The 21,910-nt window shown below is 43.4% G+C and overlaps 1 protein-coding gene across 1 annotated transcript; it reads left to right on the forward strand.

Annotated features, from left to right (window-relative positions):
- Window positions 1-862: 862 nt before the first annotated feature.
- E2F7 (E2F transcription factor 7) lies at window positions 863-21,573 on the forward strand. The gene is made up of 12 exons (XM_075057788.1): window positions 863-943; window positions 4,182-4,457; window positions 6,454-6,622; window positions 9,054-9,338; window positions 9,986-10,144; window positions 11,227-11,364; window positions 12,201-12,395; window positions 13,089-13,173; window positions 13,699-14,218; window positions 15,080-15,350; window positions 16,577-17,001; window positions 18,350-21,573. Exons 1-12 carry the CDS (start codon window positions 863-865, stop codon window positions 18,524-18,526), a joined length of 2,781 nt encoding a protein of 926 aa, XP_074913889.1. The 3' UTR covers window positions 18,527-21,573.
- Window positions 21,574-21,910: the final 337 nt, after the last annotated feature.

The following is a 21,910-nucleotide window of genomic DNA, read 5'->3' on the forward strand; positions in this document are numbered from 1 at the left end:
TCCACCCGAGCCGCCACCCAACCCGACGGCGCCTTCCCCGAGCCGCGGAGCCTGCAGCCGCCTCAGCCTTTCCTCCCCCCCCCTCACAGATTTTAAGGACTGATGCAAGAAGGCGCCGGGAAAGACGGTCCCCGTCGTCCCCGCCACCACTTTCCTGTCAGGAATCAGCCCCTCAGCCACAGACCCCCCCCCACAGCAGCCCGGGGGGGAGCCCGCACCCCTCCCTGTCAGAGACGCCCCACCTGCTCTGCCCTCCCCCCCTCACCCCTCCGGCGGCCCTTTCCCGCCGGCCAACGGCCCGCCTGGCGCTGGCGGCCCGGCGGCGGGAGCGGGGGTGAGGGGGAAGGAGGAGGAGGAGGAGGAGGAGGAGGAGGAAGACGAGGGGGAGGAGGGGGAGGGCCGCCGGCGACCGCGCGAAGAAAAGGAGCGAAGCGGCCCCGCGCGGGCGGGAGCCCCGTCCCGCGCCCCGCTGCCGCGCGCCTCCTGCCCGGCGCTCTGATTGGCCGGCCGCTCGGTCGGGGCTCCCCGGCGGGCAGCGTCTGATTGGCCGGATTGTAAAGCGATGTCTGTAGGGCGCCTGGCGGGAGCGGTAAGAGTCCCCCTCCCCTCCCTCCGTCCGTCCGTCCGTCCGTCCGTCCGCCCGCCGAGGTGAGGGCGCGGAGCCTCCCGCCGCCGCAGGGGACGGGGCGGCTTCCCCCCCCCCCTCCGCCTCCTCCTCCTCCTCCTCCTCCTCCTCGGGAACCTAGCCCCCAAGCTGCCGCGCTCCCCTCACGTCCCGCCGGGGAGGGGAGAGCGCTGCCCCGGGGCGGGAGCGGCTCGTCTTTAAGGACCGGGCTAAAAGGGGGGTTTTCTCGCTTTGCAGATGGAGGTGAGCGTCCTGACCCTGAGGGACCTGGCGAGCGGCCGGCCGGGGCGGAGGGGCCGCGCTGAGGCGGCCCAGAAGGTGAGCGGGGAGGGCGGGAGGGACTGGCCCCCTCACGCGTTAATCCGGCTCTCCCGGTGCGGAGCACCGCGCCGGCCCGGGGGGGCAGCGGGAAGATCGGGGTGGTGGGGGGCGGCCGGGACCGCAGGGGGTTTGTGTCCGTCCCCCCCCGGCGGGTGGAGGCTGTTGGGGTGCGGAACCCCGGCCCGGGGGAGTGGGGGGCTTGGAGGCGGGCCGGGCCGGTGTGTGCCCCCCCCCCCCGGATCGTGTCCCTCTCAGTCCCCATGGCAGCGTTTGGGGGGCTGCCCATGGGACCAGGGCAACTGGTCTGTCCAGCAGCATCTTACCTGTCGGTACCTGGAGCACAGGGGTGTCCGATGCTACCCTTAAGATACAAAGACAATCTACTAGAAGAACCGTGAGTCACGCCACCGGTGTCAGTAAGTGAAGTGCTTACACTCTGGCATAATTCTCAGGGAAACAGTTTTTAGCTTTCGCTTAACGAGCAAAACTCCCTAGGCGATGTCGAGCATCCCAGTGGCTACCATTGGGACAAGTGGAGAAGACTTTTGTACACCGTTCAAAAGCTAAGCAACACCAGGCTTGACATGATGTGAGAATAGTATAGTCGTGTTATTTAGCAGCAGTCTGAGCGTGCTGATGCGCATGTCCACTATGCTTGCCTTCTGGCCTGGAAAAGTATACCTGTAACCATACCCTGGTGTTCCCAGGTCAAGAGGCTAGGCAGTGCCACTCGGCAAGGAACAAGCTTATCGTTCCTCTCCTGCCTCACCAGCCAGGAAACAGGATACCTAGCCTCAGGCATACCTTGCTCAGTAATGTCTCCTGAACTAGACCCAGTTCATGACCTGCTGTCCGTGCTCAACCTGAGTCCTCCAAAGATCACATAGTTCTTCTCAGACTCAGTTCCTATTATCTCAGATATTTGTTTCAGTTCCTGCTGACACACTAAGTTCATTAAGCCAGTCTTTCCTGTCCTCTTGTACTTGGTAAGCCATCTCTGCTTGGATCAAGGTGAATCTTGTACTTCTACCAGCTGCCCTTGTGGTTTTGTGGAATACAGCTAGGAGTCCATAGAGCATTGCAGCTACTGTAAAAAAAGGGAAGAGGGGGTAAAAGCATTCCTTAGCTTAGTTGGCAATTATGACATTCAAGAAATGAAGATCTGAAAGGTTGGTAGTAGACATGTACTTCTCGTGTAGAGCCACCACTTTTTTCATTGTGATATTTGCACAAACATGAAAATTTGAGGTAGTGGAACAGCAGGTTGCTTCAGCTGCCTTCACTGCAGTTCCATTAGCACCAGCCGTAGTGAACAGGAACTTGAGGGGAAGGTAGACTTTCTCCATTACAGATGAAGTGTTGATTCACTGCCAGATGTGAAATTGCAAGAATATATTGAGTGCCAACAGTATGTGAACATATATTCCGAGAAGTACCATGGCCTCTAAATTGACCCCTATTTATCACAGTGGAGTTAGTTACAACTGGCTAACCGTTAATTGTAAAAAGAGATATATTTATTACATCCTTTTGGGTAATTCATAGGTGAATGTATGCAGAAGCCTTCACCATCAGTGCTCAGAGCATAATGCTTTCAATGTGCCAAATTCATTTCCAGTTTGAATGCTACAGAACTGCTCCTGGTAAAAGCCAGCCCCAGTTGTTACTAGAACTTCTTTCTACTGTCTACCTAGGCTGATATTTGGAATCACCTATTTATTTAAATATCTATATCAGCTAGTGATAGCTGAATTGCTCCAAATAAACAGCAAAACTTAACTTGGGACAGTTCTTACAGCAGACCAACAGTAACTTAACGTTTTCCTCCAGCCTGTATTCCGTTTCAGAATTGGACTTCTTGCAGCACAAAATGAAATACATAATAACCATACCTGGCCTTAAAGTTGCCATGTTAGATTTTTAAAACTCATTTTGAAAAAAATGTTAGTCTGAGCAAGAAGACCTGCTCAGATTGAGACCAACACCAAAAAAGCCACAGCTAGGCTGAAGAACAAACAACTTCAAGCCTGATTTATAGTTTAAAATCAGTTTGCTGTGGTTCTGAAGGCTTCACTCCCAATTCCAGCAAGTTATAAGCTTTGCTAGCTTTCTGATGATAATTTGTCTGCTTTCTCTCTCTCACTTCACTCAAGGTGCATGCAACCATTTCAAGGGACTAAATTTAGAAACCACTGAGCAATATTAGCTAGAGTTCTGAAAAACCACAGTATCCTGTTTGTAGGGTATTAAGGAGAATTAAGTGATAGCTGGACTATCTAAGATCATTGATCTCCCTGGGCAAAAAGCAACAGTACAACTTTCTGCATGGGCCTTTCTGGAAGTCCTGCTCTGTGCCAGGTTTAGGATACCTGGACCTCAATTTTTTTATATCCTGCAAAGAAAGCCAGTATGGCATCCTGTCTACTTCATTCCTTTAATCTTCATTAGCTATTTGGACTAACAGGCAAGAGGGAAGTAGTGGTCTCTTGTTCCTCAGAAACAGATATCTCGGCTCAAGGATACCATTGAAGCTTTTTTTCAGTCAGTCCCTTGAAATTAGTTGGTCTGTGGTGATAAGGAGAAAAATTGGACCTGAAGATGAAATATGAAAAAAGTTTGATTGCAGCTAGGGACTGGAGGGACTTGAGCTTCATTCAAAGAATGATAAAAATCAGCTGATGAATTAGACTTTTCCATCTAGCAGCTCTTAGCTGTAGCCAAGGAATGCAGTTATGGAGATTTTCTTCATTGTTTCGAGCAGCAGACAGTGCAGATGCAAAGCTTGCTTCACTTGCACCTGAAGTGACATCCACTTTAGTTTGACATTTTATGACAGTCTGAGCTGCATCACCAGCATGGCATTTCACTGGGGACCTTTCAAGCAGAACAACCTGTTTTGCTAAGTGTAATGTGACCAATGCATTATTTCAGTTTTGATCCAATTTGGTGATTTATGTTTGTGTAATAACAGTCAGAGTTTAAAAGCCTGATAGGCCATAAGTTTGACTGGTTGACCACAGGTTCTGTAATTCAGGGCGGTATCTCATACACACTACCTCCAATATGCTAGCATGTAGAGTATTTTACCACTTCCAACAAAGGCAGAAGAACTGTGCTAAATATAGCTATGAGTGCAAGGCATGAGTCACTACAATTACCTTTGTAAGAACAATGAAATTGATTGCTGGACTGTTTTCTTTCCTGTTGTGTCTAAAGAACTTTTTGTTTTTAATAGGAAAATATATTTGATCGATCCAGGATGGCACCAAAGACTCCCATTAAGAATGAAGCAGTTGATTTATCAAAGCAAAAAAGCTGCACCCCAGAAAGAAATCCAATTACACCTGTTAAGCTCATGGACAGACCTCAGCCTGATCCCTGGACCCCCACTGCTAACCTGAAGATGCTTGTTAGTGCTGCTAGCCCTGACATGAGGGACAGGGAAAAGAAGAAAGAGCTCTTCAGACCCATAGAAAACAGTGAGCAGAGTGACACACCTGATTCATTACAGGTGAGACTCAGAACATGGTTAACTTATGTTCAGTTAGGACTCGGACCTTTCTTAAGTTGTGCCTCAGTTTTCTTCCAACTGGCCCTTTGCTCCTTATGGAAAACTGCAGAATTGTAAAACATTCCCAAGGACAGTTGCCTACACAGCACTGACTGAGTAGCAGAACTTTCAAAGACTAAAAGTAACTGTCTTACTAGTAACTGACCTGAGACCCCTCAACAGCCTGAATATTACTTAAAAGGACAGTGAAGGAAGTAGAGCTTAAATGTGTCATTTTTCCCAATTTAATTACTTCTGATGCTATTTTCTGAACTGCATTAGAAAGAAAATTGCCAGATCATTATGACAGGCAGCATTTTCAAAAGCAATTCGACAATGAAAGGGCATATTTTTCTGTATACCTTTGAGATCCTATACCTTGTCCACAACGGCCCATCAGAGCAGTCAGTTGAAACCTTTCTCCCCCTTTCCACCTCAGCCGCCGAGCTAGTAGTCAGACAACATGCTCAAGTGTTAGGAAGACTTTTACTTGCCAAGGCTCAGGCAATGTGGGGGCTGATCCCTGCCCTTGCTTTAGGAAGCGGAAAGGATGATGTCAGGATGTAATAAGTATCATTACAGTTCTCCTCCTTCAGACTTTTTTTTGTTGTTGTTCCAACCATTGCTTTCCCTCTTCTGGATTATTTCTTATAGAATATCCTTCCTTGGTGACATCAGTGAGAAGAAGATAGTTCTGGGGTCCTCCTACTGAGAAGCATCATTTGATAGGTGCAGGTCACTCTACAAGTGTAGATTTTACAGCATCTACAGTGATGGTAGTCTGAAGAATTCTCCAGCTTAGTTAGTCATAAAGGAACAAACAGTTTTCTAAAGATAATTCCTAACATTGCTTCCAGTAAGTAAAAAATAGTCAATGTTAAATGTTAGTTCATTACCACTCCAAGCCTGCTAAGATCATATTGCATTTTTGGGATGGCTGCTATAAAGAGTTCAAATATCTTCCAGTTAATAAAACTTATACTTAATACTTTTCTCCACACAGAAAGTTAACTTATAAAAGATGTAAAAGTGTTACTGTAAGAATACTGCTATTTCCATACCATATAAAACTCAAAGAATTCAATCAGAGCAACAGCCTGCCACAAGGTCACTTAGTCACAACCAGCAAAGCACAGTTAAGATCTCATAAGTAAGGAAACGTCGGTTTCAACAGCTGCCACCACTCTCAGCTTTTCTTTGCCAGAGGGCAAGATTATATTTTTTTCCCTCCTTTTTTTGACACAGAAGCAAAACCCCAAAGTTACCAGTGCAGAAAAAAACCCTCCCTCATTCTCATTTTGTAATAAATAAACATACCTCTTCATACATTCTTGCCGTCACAGTTTTATTATTTTCTTTTTTCCCTGCAGGGACAGAAAGACCATATTCAGGTCATCCTACAGAGTTCACTTAAGCTAACAGCTTGACTGAGGTTAAGGTTCAGAGACTGGGTGGTGTCTTTTATAGTTTCTTAGCATCGTCCCCCTTCCCTCCCCAACTCCCAGTTTCTTAAAGTTATAGAGGCACTGTAAAGGGCAGTAAAATCTCTTGAAAGAGGTATTGCAGGAACTCTTTGATGGCTTGTATATCTTCTGGTTTATTAGATCCAGAGGTGTTTGAGGGAATATTCCTCCTCCTCTCAAAAAGAAATATTTCTGCCAAGTAGGATCTTACCATCTGCTAGTCTTGGGTGGTTGGTCTTACTGTTTTGTTTCCTTATGCATAACCATTATTGTATGATCTCGCAGATAAGAGTTTTTCTGTGTGGTTAACTAAAAGGAGCTTGCAAGCAAAAGTGTGTCACCCAAGTACTCTGGTGCTTGCAAGGAGTCCATGGGTTTTTTTCCTTATTAGAAAGTCTGAGCTTAAATATTGCTAACATTTGACATATGCCTCACTTGGCTATGCCTTGCTTCTAAAGCTCTGCACTAAAGGGTTAACATTTATTTTTTAACAGTATGATATGGTAGACGACTGCACGGTTGATGAATTTGAAAAGCAGAGGCCCAGCAGAAAACAGAAAAGCTTAGGACTCTTGTGCCAAAAGTTTCTAGCTCGCTATCCAAGTTATCCATTGTCAGCTGAAAAAACTACTATTTCTTTGGATGAAGTGGCTTCAATTCTTGGTATGTATACCTGCAAAAATGGGGTAACTGATCACCTGGAGTAACCCAACAGGAGTGCCTTCAAAAGATCATCCTTCTTACAGAGTACATTCACGGTCTGCCTTTCCCTGGGTCTGGATGTTCTTCTAATCATACTAATCAAGAGTTGGAAATGCCTAATATTCCTAAGTGTCTTTACTGCTTGACAGTGCTACCATTTTGAAATCTACTTTCTGACTTTTTACTAGACAGATCTGTCTGTTTATCAATCAGCTCTGTTGCTTTCTTAAATTTTCAATTTGCTGAACACTGAAGGAGTTATGAGTTACAAACCCTCTGAAGGAGGACTTACAAACAACAAATTTTGTCAAAAAGGAATGTCTGGGGAAACAATTGCAAACTAGTAGGTGTAGGAAATCAGTTGGGTTCACTGCCTGACTTCAGTAATGTGCCTGACATTATATCTTCCAAGATCTCATGGTTCATCAAGGTTATATTAGCTTTAAATATTGTCTTGTGAGGGGAGGTTACCAGGAGACCTGCAAGAGTAGAATGAGAAAATGCGTTATATTGAGGTGGCAAGAAGGTATCGAGTAGGCTGTTTGCTGGGTCTGCTGTTAGGTTTGGTCTTAGCTAAAAGATTAATGAAAAATCTGAGAGAAGTATTAAAACTTGTGAGAGAAGACTCAGCCAGGTCACACCAATAACAAAAAGATCCAGGTCCTTGGAGAGGTTGTCTCTTAGCTAGGAAGGGCTTTACAAAATTAGACTTAAACTAGATAAATATTATATCTACTTTTAGAACTCAGGTATTTTACAGAAAAGAGGTAGCAAAAATGAAATGTGTCTGTTTTCGAAAGAAAGAGAACAGAAGAGTGATGTCCTCTGTGACTCTGGTAAGAAAGTCCTTGAAATACTCATTTATTTGCTTTGGTAGTGGGAATTGGAAATAGGAGAGAATTCAGATGAAGTAAATAGTTAAATAAATTACTTTTTAAACAAACTGTTCTTTTAGATTTTGCAGTTACTCCTTTCTGTGTTTGCATGAACATGAGTAGAGCTTTATTCTGTGTTGGGAGTGGCGTTACCTTGCTTTCCTAAATACTAGAAACTTTGTTTTAAAACTTACTGTTGGGGATTTTACCTCCCAGAAGGGGATGCATTTGTTCTTGTCTCTTTGATTTTCACTTCCTTGCTTGCCTCTATCCAGTTGCTTCAGGGACCACTAAATTTTTCACTGATGATGTTGCTGCTCTCTGTGTAACTAATGATGGTTGCAATACAGCTTTTGCTACTAATGTATATTGCTTTGTTCACTGAAGACCTATGGAAAGACCACAAAGGGGGCTATGCTGCTGGTGTCTGACAGACACCAGGATATGTGTAGCACTCTTGTTTTTCTGGCATATGTTTCACTCCAAGATCTCTACACGCTTGGAAATACTCATTAATTGTTTATCCCAATATCCGTTTGAGGCTGGTAGGTATTATCCATATTCTCCAGATGGGTAAACAGATGCATCAAGGCCTTGCCTTCCACAGGGAAGTCTTTCAAAACCTTTCCCCTTGGCTAGCACTTGTTCTGCTCAGCTGATGTTAACCGTTATGGGATTTCTGGCGCAGATGATGTCACCAGTGTGTAGTGCACTGTGTTACATATAACAGCCATGCTTCAAACATGAGCACTTGGGACAGTGAGCAGAGCCACCAGCCTGTTCATATTCAGTCCCCAACCTTGCTCATGTCAGTCAGGCTGAACCCAAGTTGGACATATTTCATAGATTTCCTGTTGGCGCAGACCCAGCCAGCAAAAAGGACTCGTTTCTGCTGCATTTGGGAACAGTGGGTCTCATTCTCCACTGCTTTGCACCTTGTGAATCCTTTGATGCTCCTTTGCTTGGTACATGCTTAGCAAGTAATTGTGCCATGGGAAATGCAGGTGGAGGACCATGCTCCCACTGGTTCCCGTGGGAGTGGGCTTTTGTGTCTACCCTGTGTCAGTGCCAGGCTCAGACCCTTTCCTGCCCTCTGTTACACACAAGCTTGTGTACAGGTATGTGTCTGAGCTCTGAAGCTCTCTGACAAGAAGGGCCAAAGTGCTTTTAAAACCTCAGGGCAGTCTGGGTAGGTCTGAGTGAGTGGGGCTTGGCAGACTGCAGTCAGTTCTTCTAAACACAGTGCAGATGCTTTAAGCTGAAGCTATGGCTGGGCCGGCAGTTAAGAAAACAGACAAAGATTATCACACGATGGGGCTGGCCATACATAAGTCAGTTCTTAATTGTGCAAATTTGGATGGATCTAATGTAATGTGTCCAGATGAACAGTGAAAAATGCGTTGTGAACGCTCAGTATTAGAGAACAGCCTAGCCTGTTCTCTGTTCCGCTTTTGCTGAAGAGCACATTAAAACTAGATGAGCATCTATGTCTTTTTTATTTCCCCCTCTTAAAACAGGAGTTGAGCGAAGACGAATTTACGATATAGTGAATGTCTTGGAGTCATTGCACTTGGTTAGCCGTGTGGCCAAGAACCAGTACTGTTGGCATGGCCGGCACAACCTCAGTCAAACTCTGAAAACTCTTCAGGAAGCAGGAGAGCTGCAGTATGGAGAACTAATGACCTTCTTCCAGCGCAAGGAGCAGGACTTGGAGTACAAATTTGGAGAACGGAAAAAGGAAACTATTCCAGATTCTCAAGACAGACCGTTACTGGACTTTTCAGAACCAGATTGCACCTCTGGTAAGATAACTGATATGTGTGATGTGATACACAGACACAAGTCTCTTTCTCCAGTTTACTATGTGACTTTTCCCCTTGCTTTGCTTTTAAATTAAATAATAAAAAAATATTCTTTTCAAAAAGCTGCTGAATTCACCACAGAGTTGACAGAATCCTTCCTTCTATCCTGTCCCTAGCATAGTTCTCAGGATGGATTTTTCTCTCTGTCCTACAGACTGGCAGGAACTTATGCCAGACACTTCAGTTCTTCATTTCCCACCTGTATCTGACAGTAAATGCTTTATCCTGACAGAAGGTGCCATCTTTCATTTGTCTACTCTTTGCATGCTGCCCATGTAATACAGTGTTTTAAGTTACAAAGTCCTTTGGAGTCACAAAATTATAGTGGCACAAAACTGTGTAATGTAACATAGAATCAGCTTTGGAATCTGACTTTCTGAAAGCTATTTCTCCAAGCTTTAATTTTTATTGCCTTTTGAAGAGAGACTTCTCTTTGCATTACTCAGTTATTTGCTGCCTTTCAAAAGATTTCTGCTTCCTGACAAGGCAATACTTTACCCCTTTTGTGTGTGAGAAACCTACTTGCTAGTTTTCTGGCTGTGGTGGATGACATATGCTAAGAGGCTTGGGTATTATTTGTAACACAGCATCTGCAAACAGCAGAAAGGACAAGTCGTTGCGGATTATGAGCCAAAAGTTTGTCATGCTGTTCCTTGTCTCCAAGACCAAGATAGTCACTCTGGACATCGCAGCAAAGATACTGATAGAAGAGACCCAGGATACAGTGGACCACAGCAAATTTAAAAGTAAGCTGGCTATTGGAAAGCAAATCAATCAGTCAGTGAGTAAAGAAAACGGGCATGTTTGGACTGACACCAGTAGGTAACAGCAAGAGCAGGTCAAGAATCTTTTGCTGAAATACAGTTTGGGGTGTTTTTTTTTAATTGTAAATGCCAGTTTGTGAAAACAGAGCTTGGGGTGGGGAAGAGTCAGTTTGACTATTATCTCCAAGTTTTAGATTCAGAATGAAGAAAAATCTTTTTTTTTGTTTGAATTTTTTTTCATACTTTACCCCTGTTTCCTGTACCATTCTGAATGACATTTCAAAACTTACTGAAATGAAACATGTTGTTTAATTTAATGGAATTCATTTTCTTCTCTGCAGAAATGTGTTACTTCTCCTTTTTACACCAGAAATCTTTCACAGCCGGATGGCATAGTTTGCTTTTCAGTTAGTGGGGATTATTACTTTGATCCCTTGGACAACATGGAAAAACTCAGCATGCGTAAATAATTCTTCTAAAATAAAGACTTTTATTTTAAGTCTTTAAAGTACTTTTAATATAAAGTACTTGCACTTCAGTCTTAAAATTCTCTGCCAAATACCAGGAGGGATGTAAGGAGTCTAGCTGGACCATCTGTGGGTATCAGATTCAGCTCAAGCATATTATTTACTGGAGTCACAGAGATTTTTCTAAGACTGTTACATTTTTAGATGATAAGTATGGGTCCTCTTGCGATCAGCTGTGCACTCATGTGCCTCTTGCCCCCATGTGCTTGTCTTTACCTCATGTGGAGGTAGCTGCCCTTTCTGGGCAAGCTCATGATGTAATCACTCCCTAACACTTTTCCATCAAAATGAGGTAAGGGAGCTTGAAGCTGAGCAGCTAAGATGGATAAGAACCTAAGATATGAAGAAGCAGTGACAAGCAGTTGGGAGCTGGCATGGCAGGCTTCATAGGAGGTGGCTTAAGTCCATCCCAATTTGATTTTACCCACCTCATCTGTGAAAGCTGTGGTGATATCCTGGAATGAAATTACTGTGTAATTATGTACTGTATGCATTGTAAACATGACCGTCTTGACTATTTCTGCCCTTTCTTGTTAGCAAAGGTACGAAGACTGTATGATATCGCCAATGTTCTCACCAGCCTAGGCTTGATCAAGAAAGTTCATGTCACAGAGGAACGAGGACGCAAACCAGCCTTCAAGTGGATTGGGCCTGTGGAGTTCCCTGGAAAGACCGGTAACTTGTGTAGCTCGCATCTCTTTTTTCTTTTTGGTTTGACAGTCACTTACCAAGTGGTTAAAGGTTGTTTTCCGTGTGTAAAGAATGGCTTAGCATTCATTGTCCGCCCTGTGATTAATAACTGCTGGCCAGCTCCACATTTGCCCTTGTTAGACTTTACGTTCAAGGGCTGGAGCTGTGGACAGATGTTGAAAGATACTGTGTCTTGCTGGTATTTTTACACCGACTTACATAACCACATGAATAACTACATGAATTGTAGAACAATGGCAGATAATGCCTACATCTCCAAATCTGGGTCCACAGCTTTTCTGGGTTGCAAAATCTCAGTAATTCTGTCATAATTAGACAGTGAATTATTTTCTTTGTAAGTGGACTTACCAAGGTAGAGCAGGGCTGTTTCTTGCACGTGTCCTCTCACATAAAAGGTTTGTCTGCAGAGAAGGAGGTGGTGGGCCAAAGCATCTCTGTAAGCTGCTAATTCTGGGCTAGAAGCCAGAGCAAAAGGAAGCCCTTTGGTAATATATTTGGGTCAAGCCAGTGCCAGGACCAAGTAGAAGTGAAGGGTAGTATTAATGCCATCTTAGTACCCTTTCTCCTGGCTACGCACACTAGAGTGCAGCTGCTGCTGCAGCTGCCTTGGAATGGAAAGGAGGGAGGCCCTTATCTTGTCTACCGCTGCTTACTGAGCTTAGGTCTGCTTCAGTGTTGTGGGGTTTGAGATGACATAGAGGTTACCTCCTCTCTTATGGCCAAGTTCAGTAACATGGCAGAAGCCTAAATGATGAGCTGTGTTCCCTGAAGGACTGTTGTACAAAATTATGTTCTTACAGATGAGCCGAGAGGGCATAGCCCAACATCTGAACCTCTGCCAGGGATACAGAGAGGAGCCTGTGCCCCGTATCAGATCTGTGCTACTGGAAAACAAAGATTTACACGTCACGCTTCATTTAACGGTGCACAGCCTTGTGAAGGGACCAGAAGGAAAGTCAGTTCTGAGCCCAACAGCCCACGTCAGGAGAGGCAAGGTAACTAACTACTAATGAAGCATGTTCTTTTGTATCCCACTAGATCTGTCCAATTGTGGGCCCACCAATTTAAGGCACTTGATAGGGTGAATCAGCCTAATTAAATATGTGAATTACCCTTGGGAGGTGCCTATATTTCTACTGTCCGTGTGGGAGACATGAGACTTCTGAGAAGTCACGGGAAGTATGAGACTTCTGTTTTGTCATGTGCTTTGGCCTCCAGTCAAGCACCTAAATTTAGATGAGATGAATCTGGGTCATACTGCCTTGAACCTGCAGTTTGTTTTCTGGTAAATGTTTCTGTTCTCCACTAACTGCAACTATACTACAGTTTCTTCTGTGAAAATTTGGTATAGATAAAAGAAAGATTCTTTAGCCACAAAAGCTTGCTTTATTTTATGGTTCCTAATATAGTGGAATTTACTGTAACAATCTAATGGATAGCTGTTAAAAAAGATAAAGCAATTACAGGGCTTTTCACAGTTCCCTCTTATAGGAAATGATGATTTGGAGCACCTCTCCAGTGGGACTGAGAGTTCTGAGTGTCTTGCAGATTCTGGCTCTAGGTGATTAGTGGATGTTATAAAAATGTGCCAGGATAGAAAAATTATACCAATTATTTTATATGGCCAGTATCAAAATACGCTTGGTAAACCTACCTGTTATTAATTGAATGCTCCTTTTTTCTTTCAGCCTGTATTGTGAATTCAGATGAATATTGCTCCAAAATGATAAATCTAGCAGCTGTCTGCAGGCAGAAAATAGAGGAAGATAGTAGGTAGGTTGGTCTTAACTCTGTCCAGTTTCAGCTTTGTGCTTGTCATGTTTAGTTCAAGGCTAGATTCCATTGATGAGACTGATAGAAAAATGCTGCAGAGTCTCATTATTACTATTTTAATGCTGATAAGTCTCAGCGTGGCTTGCTTTTTTTTTTTCATGGCCAATTTATACCTACCTGTACTTGTACCACTGTTGTCCTTTAAATCATGATTCCATGGAAGAGCCTCTCTGTTGTATCAGTGGGTCTTCTCTACACCCATGCTAATTTGAATTCATTTGTGAATGATTGACTCTAGTCAAGTGCAACTGAAAGCATTATTGTTCTGCCAAAAACCTGATAAGTCTGTTTCTGTGCAATTAGAAATAATAAAAGGTGATCCTCCTTGTAAACTGTGTAAAATGAGTGGTTTGGGGGGGAGAATTTTTCCACATTTATGTCCAACAATGTACCTGTTTGCTTTTAAGCGTAAAATAGGGGGTTTGGACTAAATGTTTTTCCTCTTTTCATTACTTTTTTTTTCAGGAATAAAGCTTGTGCCACAGAAACGATATTCAATTCAGCAAGGAAGCCAAGCATAACCTCACCTCTCTCCCTTCTTCCAGTTCCGGGGGACTCTGATTTTTGTGTTAACCCTTTGCCTCAGGCAGTTTTCCCTGTGGTTCAGGCAGATGTGCCAAACCTGTCGCTGCCAAATGGGGTCAACAGCCAAGCTCTACATCCTTGCACGCCAGCAGCCTCCAAAACAGAAAATGGAAAACCTACCCTGCTCCCCAACCAACCCTTCCTGTGCTTCCCATCTTCATCCCTTTTTATGTTGTGTGGTGGTCTTCAGGAAAATAACTTGAGGGAGACCCTGCCCACCGCAGGAGACACAGGAAACAGGAGTGCAGAAGCTCAGACCGCTGTACCTCCAGCTGCCTGCCAGAAACGCAGCTCCCACAAGTGTGCATCGCCCTCTGCACCTGTAGATGATGAAGAGCCAGCTGCTAAAAAGCAGACCATGGAACAGAGTGATGTGCCCCTCTCACTTGTAGTACCCAAGGTAAAGAAGTGAATTTCATTATCACTTAGGCTTCCTGTTAGGGAGGAAAGACTTTTGCCCAAGATAGTGTTTTCAGAAGCAAAAAATTCACTACACCACTCCTGTTACAGGTGCAGATACAATGCTGCCTCCCACATATTAATAAAATTGTAAGGGTGCTGTGCCAGGAAGTATAGGCATTAACTGGGGGATGTTTTCACATTACCAGGGGAAAATGGACTGTGATTGCTTTGCATAGTGAAGTGATGGTCAGCTGTTCTTTGTAATCAGTGTCCTGATCATTGCCTTCAACAAAACAGCCTGCCAGAGGGGAAGAAATCAATGTGACCATTACTCCTCATCTTCCGCTGTTAGCTTGGGCTTCCCCTGACAGCAGCAGCATTGCTTACTCCACCAAGATACAGTAAATGTGATTTGTACTTCCCCCCTACTCTCCAGCTTGAGTCCCTCCCTCTCATGCCCAGTGTTGCCCACAGCAGGCTGGTGAGAGAGGAGATGGTGGTGAAGGTGAAGTGCATCTATATCGCAGGTTTTTTTAACTACTGAAAATGGGGGTCAGGCTCAAGGTCCTGTCAGGTGGTTTTCCTTATCAATAAAGAGAAATGAATCCCCAAACTCAGGTATTTCTTATCTAGTGTCTCCAAGTACTGAAAGTGAACTACAGCACAGGGCTTAGGCATCGCTAATATTGTTCTTCAAACCTCAAACAAAATGTTTAACTTGGTGACTTGCTAATGAGTTTTGTGCTGCCCCTTTGCATAGATGCACATTTTACTCCGTAGCTGAGGAAACTGCATGAGAGACATTGTACTGTGTTATTTCAGTTTGGACTCATCATTTCCTCTTTTTGTTTTTGCTTAGAAGCCTTTTGAGTCACCCAAGGCAGAATCTACCCCAGGAAGTGGCTGTACATCTGCTGAACATCTAGAAGATTTTCATCTTGACCACGCAAGTCCTGCTGTTCCAGAGGCTGCACACAAGGAGTCTACTAAGCCTTTAGATTCTCAGGAGCAAGAAAAATGGTCTCAGAATAAAGACCCTGATGAGCCCTCTCCAGGAAAAGAGCACATCTCTAAAGAAAATGCCAATCAACCTTTCCTACCACAGTATCTTTTTGTTCAGCCTACTGCTGGTAAGGAGAGCCATGAGATCTAGAGGCACTCAAACTTCTGCATCTGTTCACTGAGCTGTTCAAATAGGGAGACCTACAGATAGGTGAATAAGTCTATATTTGGCACAAAAACTGTCAGCAGTTCTCTGTAGTAGTTTAATAGCTCTGAACTCTCTTGACTCCAGATGAACTGTTGCTTCCATGAAAATACAGGCATTTTTCTGAGGTGCTCAAACATTAATAGAGATGAATAATGTGGTGCTTGCATGCTTGAATTATGTGCAGCAAAAAAGACACCTATCCAGCATTCAAAACTTGAAGGAGCTGGAAGTCTAGGTTTGGCAGTAAGGCAGCCAGAATAGTGCAACAGCATCCCCCTGAGTGGGTGAATTTAGTCATCTATGAACTTTGTACTGTCTTGTCACATGCATCATCGGGATAGCCCCAGAAAAACTGAGGCACTGGGAGTGTAGCCAGGCCTGCTCATACTACATGGTAGGGATGGGGAGGAAGTAGCTGAAAATACTACAAGAGGATTTCATGTCCACTGTTTTCCATGCCTGTGTTTGTGTGGAGTGGAAGAGTGTTTTGTGGGAACAGGATACATGTGGCAGATTTCCACGACTACTGCTTTAGTATTTGATTCACTTGTGGCACAGAGTGAGGTCTATGGGATTTCACTTAATAGAATGGAGACACTCAGTTTGAAAATGTTGAACCTGTTGTACTGCAAGGTCAGACAAACTGGGAACTGGAGCAGCTTCTGTTTCAAAACAGTATTTCAGCCATTTTCAGGAAAATTAGCGCCTTTGGGGTATATCTTTGTGGGTGTTTTCCTTTTTTTTTTTTTTATTTTTTTTTCTTATTAAAAGCAATGCATATGTTGTCATATAATGGAGGATGTGATTCCTGTTAGTGAAAGAATTGTTTAGCCAAGATGTTGCTTGTAACTGAAGTTAGAAACAGAAAACAGCAAGGCATGTGTTTGGTACTTAATATGAACAAAGTAAATGGATGCAGATATAGTGAACAGGCAGTAGGGGGGGAGATGGAGGAAGGTAAGGAAAGGGAGCTTGACAGAAGAGTCACAGGTTTGTGACAGTTTTCTTCTTTTTGTCACAGTTTTCCTGGGCAGCCTGTCTCTTTCTTTGGTGTCGTTTCTCTTTCCTGTTCTAGATGAAGTTATAATAGCTTAATTCCAATTTGTCAACTATATTAATGCCTTGCTTTTTCTCTCTTTGGTTTAGGATTAAGCAGTTTTAATTTCCTGCTCTCTGCAAACCAAGCCCCTGGTGCTATCAGCCTGGCTGCGAGCCAGTTACCTTCTCTGAGCGTCCCCTGTGTCGTGGTGCCGTCAGCAGCCTTGGCTTCCTTCCCTCTCGTCTGTTCTCCCACAATCACTGGTCCTCTTTCCCCCGTTCCCGATGGCTCCTTCTCAGCTGCCACCTCCATGAATTTCAGTATGTCTGGCTTGGCATCAACAACACCTGTTTTCATAGGCACCACGGCCGTGGTTACCCCCAAGGTCTCACCCGTGCCTTCGGTGGATCCCCAGCAACCAGCTCACCCCACTCTGCACCTGAGTCCTGTGCTTGCAAGGTCTTGCGGTGCTGTTAAACTGGACTCCCCCGTGTGTATGGGGCATCCAGTGACCCTTCTGAAGCTGCAGCAGGTAAGGGTCAAAGCTGGTTAAGTGACGATGAAACAGCGGTGCCAGGTCACTGGGCCTGAAGGCAGCTTGTGCTGCAGGCTAGTGCTGGTGTGTCAGAGTGGTAAGTTGGCACGCTGGGAGCTGGTGTCTTCCACTTAGTTTCCATATCCATCTGTGGTAGTGGTGGGGCTTGGGACAGTGTTAAAGATGTAGCCCAGCATAGCACATCTAGCCCTGAATGGTGAAGTGGTGAGTTTTAAAAATCTTACAAGAATTTTAAAAATCATAAAAATCTTAATCTTTAAAAATCTTATAGGAATAGAGAAAAAAATGAGTTACAGGGTTTTTTCCCTAGAAATCTGAGTCAATATTTTTTCCCCATTTGACACTATCATTGTAAGTGTGTTATGCAATGGCTACAGAAACACATTGGGTGGGCAGGAGGATGGATTGTCATAATTCAGGAGTCAAGTGGCTGCAGCACTTCTTAGGTAGTAGTGTCCTGGGTTACCTCCTCACCTCATTCTGATCTCTGTTCAGCATCAGAACTGGGGGAAAACGATTCTTGTGGGTTTTGTGGTCTTCTTTATAAAGATTTTTTTTTTTTCTAAATCTACCATAGAAACAGAATTTGTGAGTTAGAGAAAAAGAGAAATTTAGAAGTGAAGGACTCATTTTTTTGAAGTGCAATGAGTGACATGAAACAGTCATGTCACACTGCATTACCTGGGTCTTTACAACTATTAACAATGACAGTTTGGCACTGCTTTAGCTTATATTCTTAAATCTGTGATTTATTTTTCTATTGTCTAATGCAGTGACTAATAGATTGAACTTTTGGAAGCTTTATGAATGTTACTTTATATTTCTTTTGTTTGAGCTTTAGAAAAAGTCTGTAATAGAGACTGGTTGGCAGCCAATCTTATTACAGATATTAACATTAGAGGTTACGGTACAGTGACACTCACAACAGAAGTGGCCAGGGCTTAGGAGACTAATTTTAGATCTGTTTTGATGCTAACAAATAAAGAAAGCAAGTAAAACACCAAGGAAGGGAAAGAGACATTTAAGCTAAAGGACAAGATTGGCATAAGAATGAATGAGTGTGAACTAGTCATGAATACATTTAAGTTGGAAATGAGATAGAGGCCTTCAGCTTCCAGCAATGATGTACTGGCAGACAGCTCCAGAACAGAAAGGGGCAAAGCCTGTAGCTTTTCCTGTGGAGCTTCTGAAAGGATGTGTGATGTGGTTCCCGATAGTGGCAGGGTACAGGGCTTAGTGTCTACAAGCTGTCTTCTGTTTGCATGCTTGCATGTAGACTTTGAGAACACCCTACTGAATCGCTTCGGTTTTGTTTCACAAATAGCCTTCGTCAACTCCCCTCACTCCCAAGAGCATTCGTCCTGCACATCATGAGGCATTTTTCAAAACTCCCGGAAGTCTTGGAGACCCTGTTGCATGGAAGAAAAATGAAGGCAACCAGACCAGAAATGCCAGCTCTGTGCAGAGGAGACTCGAAATCTCTAGTACCAGCCCTGACTAACTCCACTCATTGCAAAGGGTGGGCAGATTGTCTTAGGCCCTCGTATCGATTACAAGAGAACAATCTCTTACATGACAAGAGGAGTACGTCAGAATGTCATCCCTTTTGGCATGCTTCCCCGCTATCTGTTCACCCACTGGTTCTGTTAACCACATTCTTCACAAATCATCCTTGATACTGAAAACCTTTTACTGAATTGTTCCTTCAGTACTGATTTGAATTCAGATGTTGTACTTCACACGGCCTTGTGGGCATCAAATTGTATTTGTGGTTTTAATTTGCAAAAGTCTCTTTATTGCTGTGAGGAGATGCAAACAGATTTTCTTGGAGTCCCCAGGGGTTCTTTTTTCATGGTTTTAAGTGAGATGTCTAGCACTTATCTGGGGTAAGCATTTTTTTTTTTTTGCATGTACTCTAGTTACCCTGAGTAAATCTGTGGTGAAAATTATAAACTTTTCCAGTTGTGAGAGCAACTGCTTTCTTGGTTCCAATCTGTCAAATCCTGCCTCTGCAGTGCAACCTTTTGCTATTTATTTTGTACGTCGGAGTGGGATTTAGTGCAAAAAAGTTTTTTTGCACCTTCAGAATAACAGATTTTCTCAGGGTAGGATTACTTGAATGTCAGTTGGTGGTTGTACAATTTGCCCAGCACTTGTTATTAGAAAAACCTAATAATAACACAGTATGATTGAATGTATACATGTGAAAAATATTAAGACCAAAATAACTGTGAATGTTAACATTTTTATAATTGTGTTAATGAACTGTATTATTTCTTGGTTTTTTTTTTTCTTTCACTCTGAGCAAAATGTACAAGTTAGATGTAAAGAATACAAAGCCTGATTCCTTAAATAAGTTTGACAAGGTAATTTGAGAGTGACAAGCCACTGAGAGGTCTGTGCTAAGACTTCATCTCCCATTTAAATATATAGTCTAGTCTTTGTGACCAAGGAATACTAGTAAGTCATTAACCACATGATTAGATTCAGTCTTACCTGAGTCTGCTTAAGTGCCTACTTAGTGGTTTACTTAAGTCTACTTAAGGGGTATGTACTTAAGTGCCTAACTCTTCACTTGCAAGGATTTCATAACTAGTTAATAGCGCATTTGAGCATACTTGGAAGACAAGGGAGATCTTATCTTTTGGCATGTTATCTATCTAAACCATAAAAAAGAAGCTGAAAAGAGCAGGAGCCATGAATTTTGGAAGTGGGAAAAAAATTAATCTGTATTCCTTAAGAGAAGATAAAGAAGAAGAAAATTCTAACGGTTAACATTCAGAGTTCTCAAATAATGCATGGTGCTATTAATAACACAGGACATAATTTTAAGAGCTAATGCTCTTACGCTTGGGTATGTTTTCACTGGTGTAGCAATCTGCAATTAAATTCGTGCCATTTCCTGTTTAAAGGACAGAAAGTGTTGCTGGTGACATCATGTTACTCTGGACTTTTAGTAAACATAAGGCCAGCATTATCAGCTCTTCTCATTGGTACTGGTACTGGTTTTCCAAGGGTAGATACACTGTCGGATGTGCTACTTCGTTGGTTGAGGGAAGCTAGGACTTTGGGGGTTGGGGATTTGATGAGGTTTTTTATTTTTATAATGAAATGTATTATGGAAATGGAGTTTAAGAAAGAATTTTAGTGAAGCTGGGAGTTTGAGTAATGTGGCCTTATCTTAGAATAGACCAATAACAGCCTTATAAGGAGGGCTGCTTAGCCCTCGTTGAAAGAAAATCTATAGTAGAATTATCATAGGAAATTTCAGGGGTGGTAAAGAGAAATCTTCAGACTGCTAAATTTTAAGTTTGGTGGTTTTTTTTTAATTACACTACAGTTGTGAAAGTTTACAGTTTTTGCTTCTGAATTATTTCTTCTTATACACCCACTTAAATTAATTTCACTTTGAAAAGCAATGTGTAATTGGCATGGTGCTGCCCCTGCACTTCCACTAGTGTGCATTTGTTGCTGTTGGGGTTGGAAACAGGCTGCTAGGGTTCAGGATGACGTGGTTGATGTTGATTCTCCAAATCTTGTCTTTTCCCCTCTAGTACAGTGCAGCCTTTTAGTGAAATGGCAGCTGGGAGCAGAGAGGAGGATCAGAGCTAGTATTGGCTCTTTGCTCCAGTTGAAGCATCATCACAAAAATTGCCTTGCTTTGTCAGTAATGTTATTCTGTGCCATAACTAACCTAACTATACTTGAAAATGCAGGGAGTGAAAATGGATCTTCAGTTTCCCATTTCTGCTTCCACTTTTGAGTTTCCATACAGCAGGTCTAGAAATGAGGATCAACTCCCTCAGGATCAAAGCAGTTCGATGGGTCACGGTTGCAAAAGCAGATTTGGGCCTGGGAGAAGAAGGGGGTTGATATTCTGTCTTGTTTTTGTCAATGCAAACTTCCCACTAAAATAGGAGTGGGACCACCGAAGCAGTCGGGCGGCAAAGGGATCAATGCTACTTGCAGTACCTGAGCTGCTGAACCAGACCGGTGAGGAGGAAGGGTTGGTTGTCAGGAGGGAATGAGTTTACCTTTCTTATCTTTGCCTTCACTGAAAGCTAAGAACTAAAATAAACTAGGAACAACTCATCAGCAAAGTAGCTTTGGAAAAGCAGAATTTGTATTTGCACTGAGGCAAAGTGCGTACCCAGGATGTTCTGCAGGGTTTGTGAAGCCTTTCTGTCCCAAGACCATTGCTGAGGAGGGTGAGCATATAACTTATACTTGAATCTACCTGCCACGTTTACATTTCTGATTGTCTTTTGTAAATTGGTGCTATTTCTGTATTTAAAAAGCTGTATTTTTAATGTAAAGCTGCTTCCAGTTTGTATCTTTGCACTGCTAGTTTAATATAGATATTAATTTTATTGCTGTTTATAACTGTTATTCAGTGATTAGACGTCCTGCTTTTCCTGCTCTCTAGCCATCTTTTTAGCTGTCTGCATATAGCTTTACTCCAATCACACTGTTTGGTTGAATATTTTTTTTTTAATATACTATCTCTTAGCAAAATATTAAACTTTTACAGAATAAAAATGGAATTAAAACCGAGGCTGAGGCTGTGATTTCAGTATGGAGAGCACCCTTGAAAAGAAATATCCATCCACCGCACATCCAGGTGAGCAGTCCCTGTTGGATCTGAGCACTGAATAAGCAGCAGAGGATGACAGCTCGCCCCAGCGGCTCTCGCCTCTGGCTGTTTTACGCAGCACGGACACATTTCCCACTCCAGCTCTTGCAGGCACGAGGACCAATGCAATACAAAGTGGCTCTTAAAAGTCCTGGAGCTGGCCAGGACAACACCCGACGGCCTTGGCCCAAAATCATGCAAGGTGATCCCCAGCCCTACCACCGTGGGGGCCTGTCCCACCACTGCTGTGGG

This window comes from Buteo buteo, chromosome 26 (genome assembly GCF_964188355.1).
Source record: "Buteo buteo chromosome 26, bButBut1.hap1.1, whole genome shotgun sequence".
NCBI classification, from domain to species: Eukaryota; Metazoa; Chordata; class Aves; order Accipitriformes; family Accipitridae; genus Buteo; species Buteo buteo.

What these genes read in the sequence shown, in the direction of transcription:
- E2F7 (XM_075057788.1), top strand. Translation starts at nt 863, where the DNA reads ATGGAGGTGAGCGTCCTGACCCTGAGGGACCTGGCGAGCGGCCGGCCG. An exon ending in GGAGTTCCCTGGAAAGACCG is followed by an intron (nt 11,365 to 12,200) that starts GTAACTTGTGTA and finishes ATGTTCTTACAG; the next exon opens with ATGAGCCGAGAGGGCATAGC. An exon ending in CCCTTCTGAAGCTGCAGCAG is followed by an intron (nt 17,002 to 18,349) that starts GTAAGGGTCAAA and finishes TTTCACAAATAG; the next exon opens with CCTTCGTCAACTCCCCTCAC.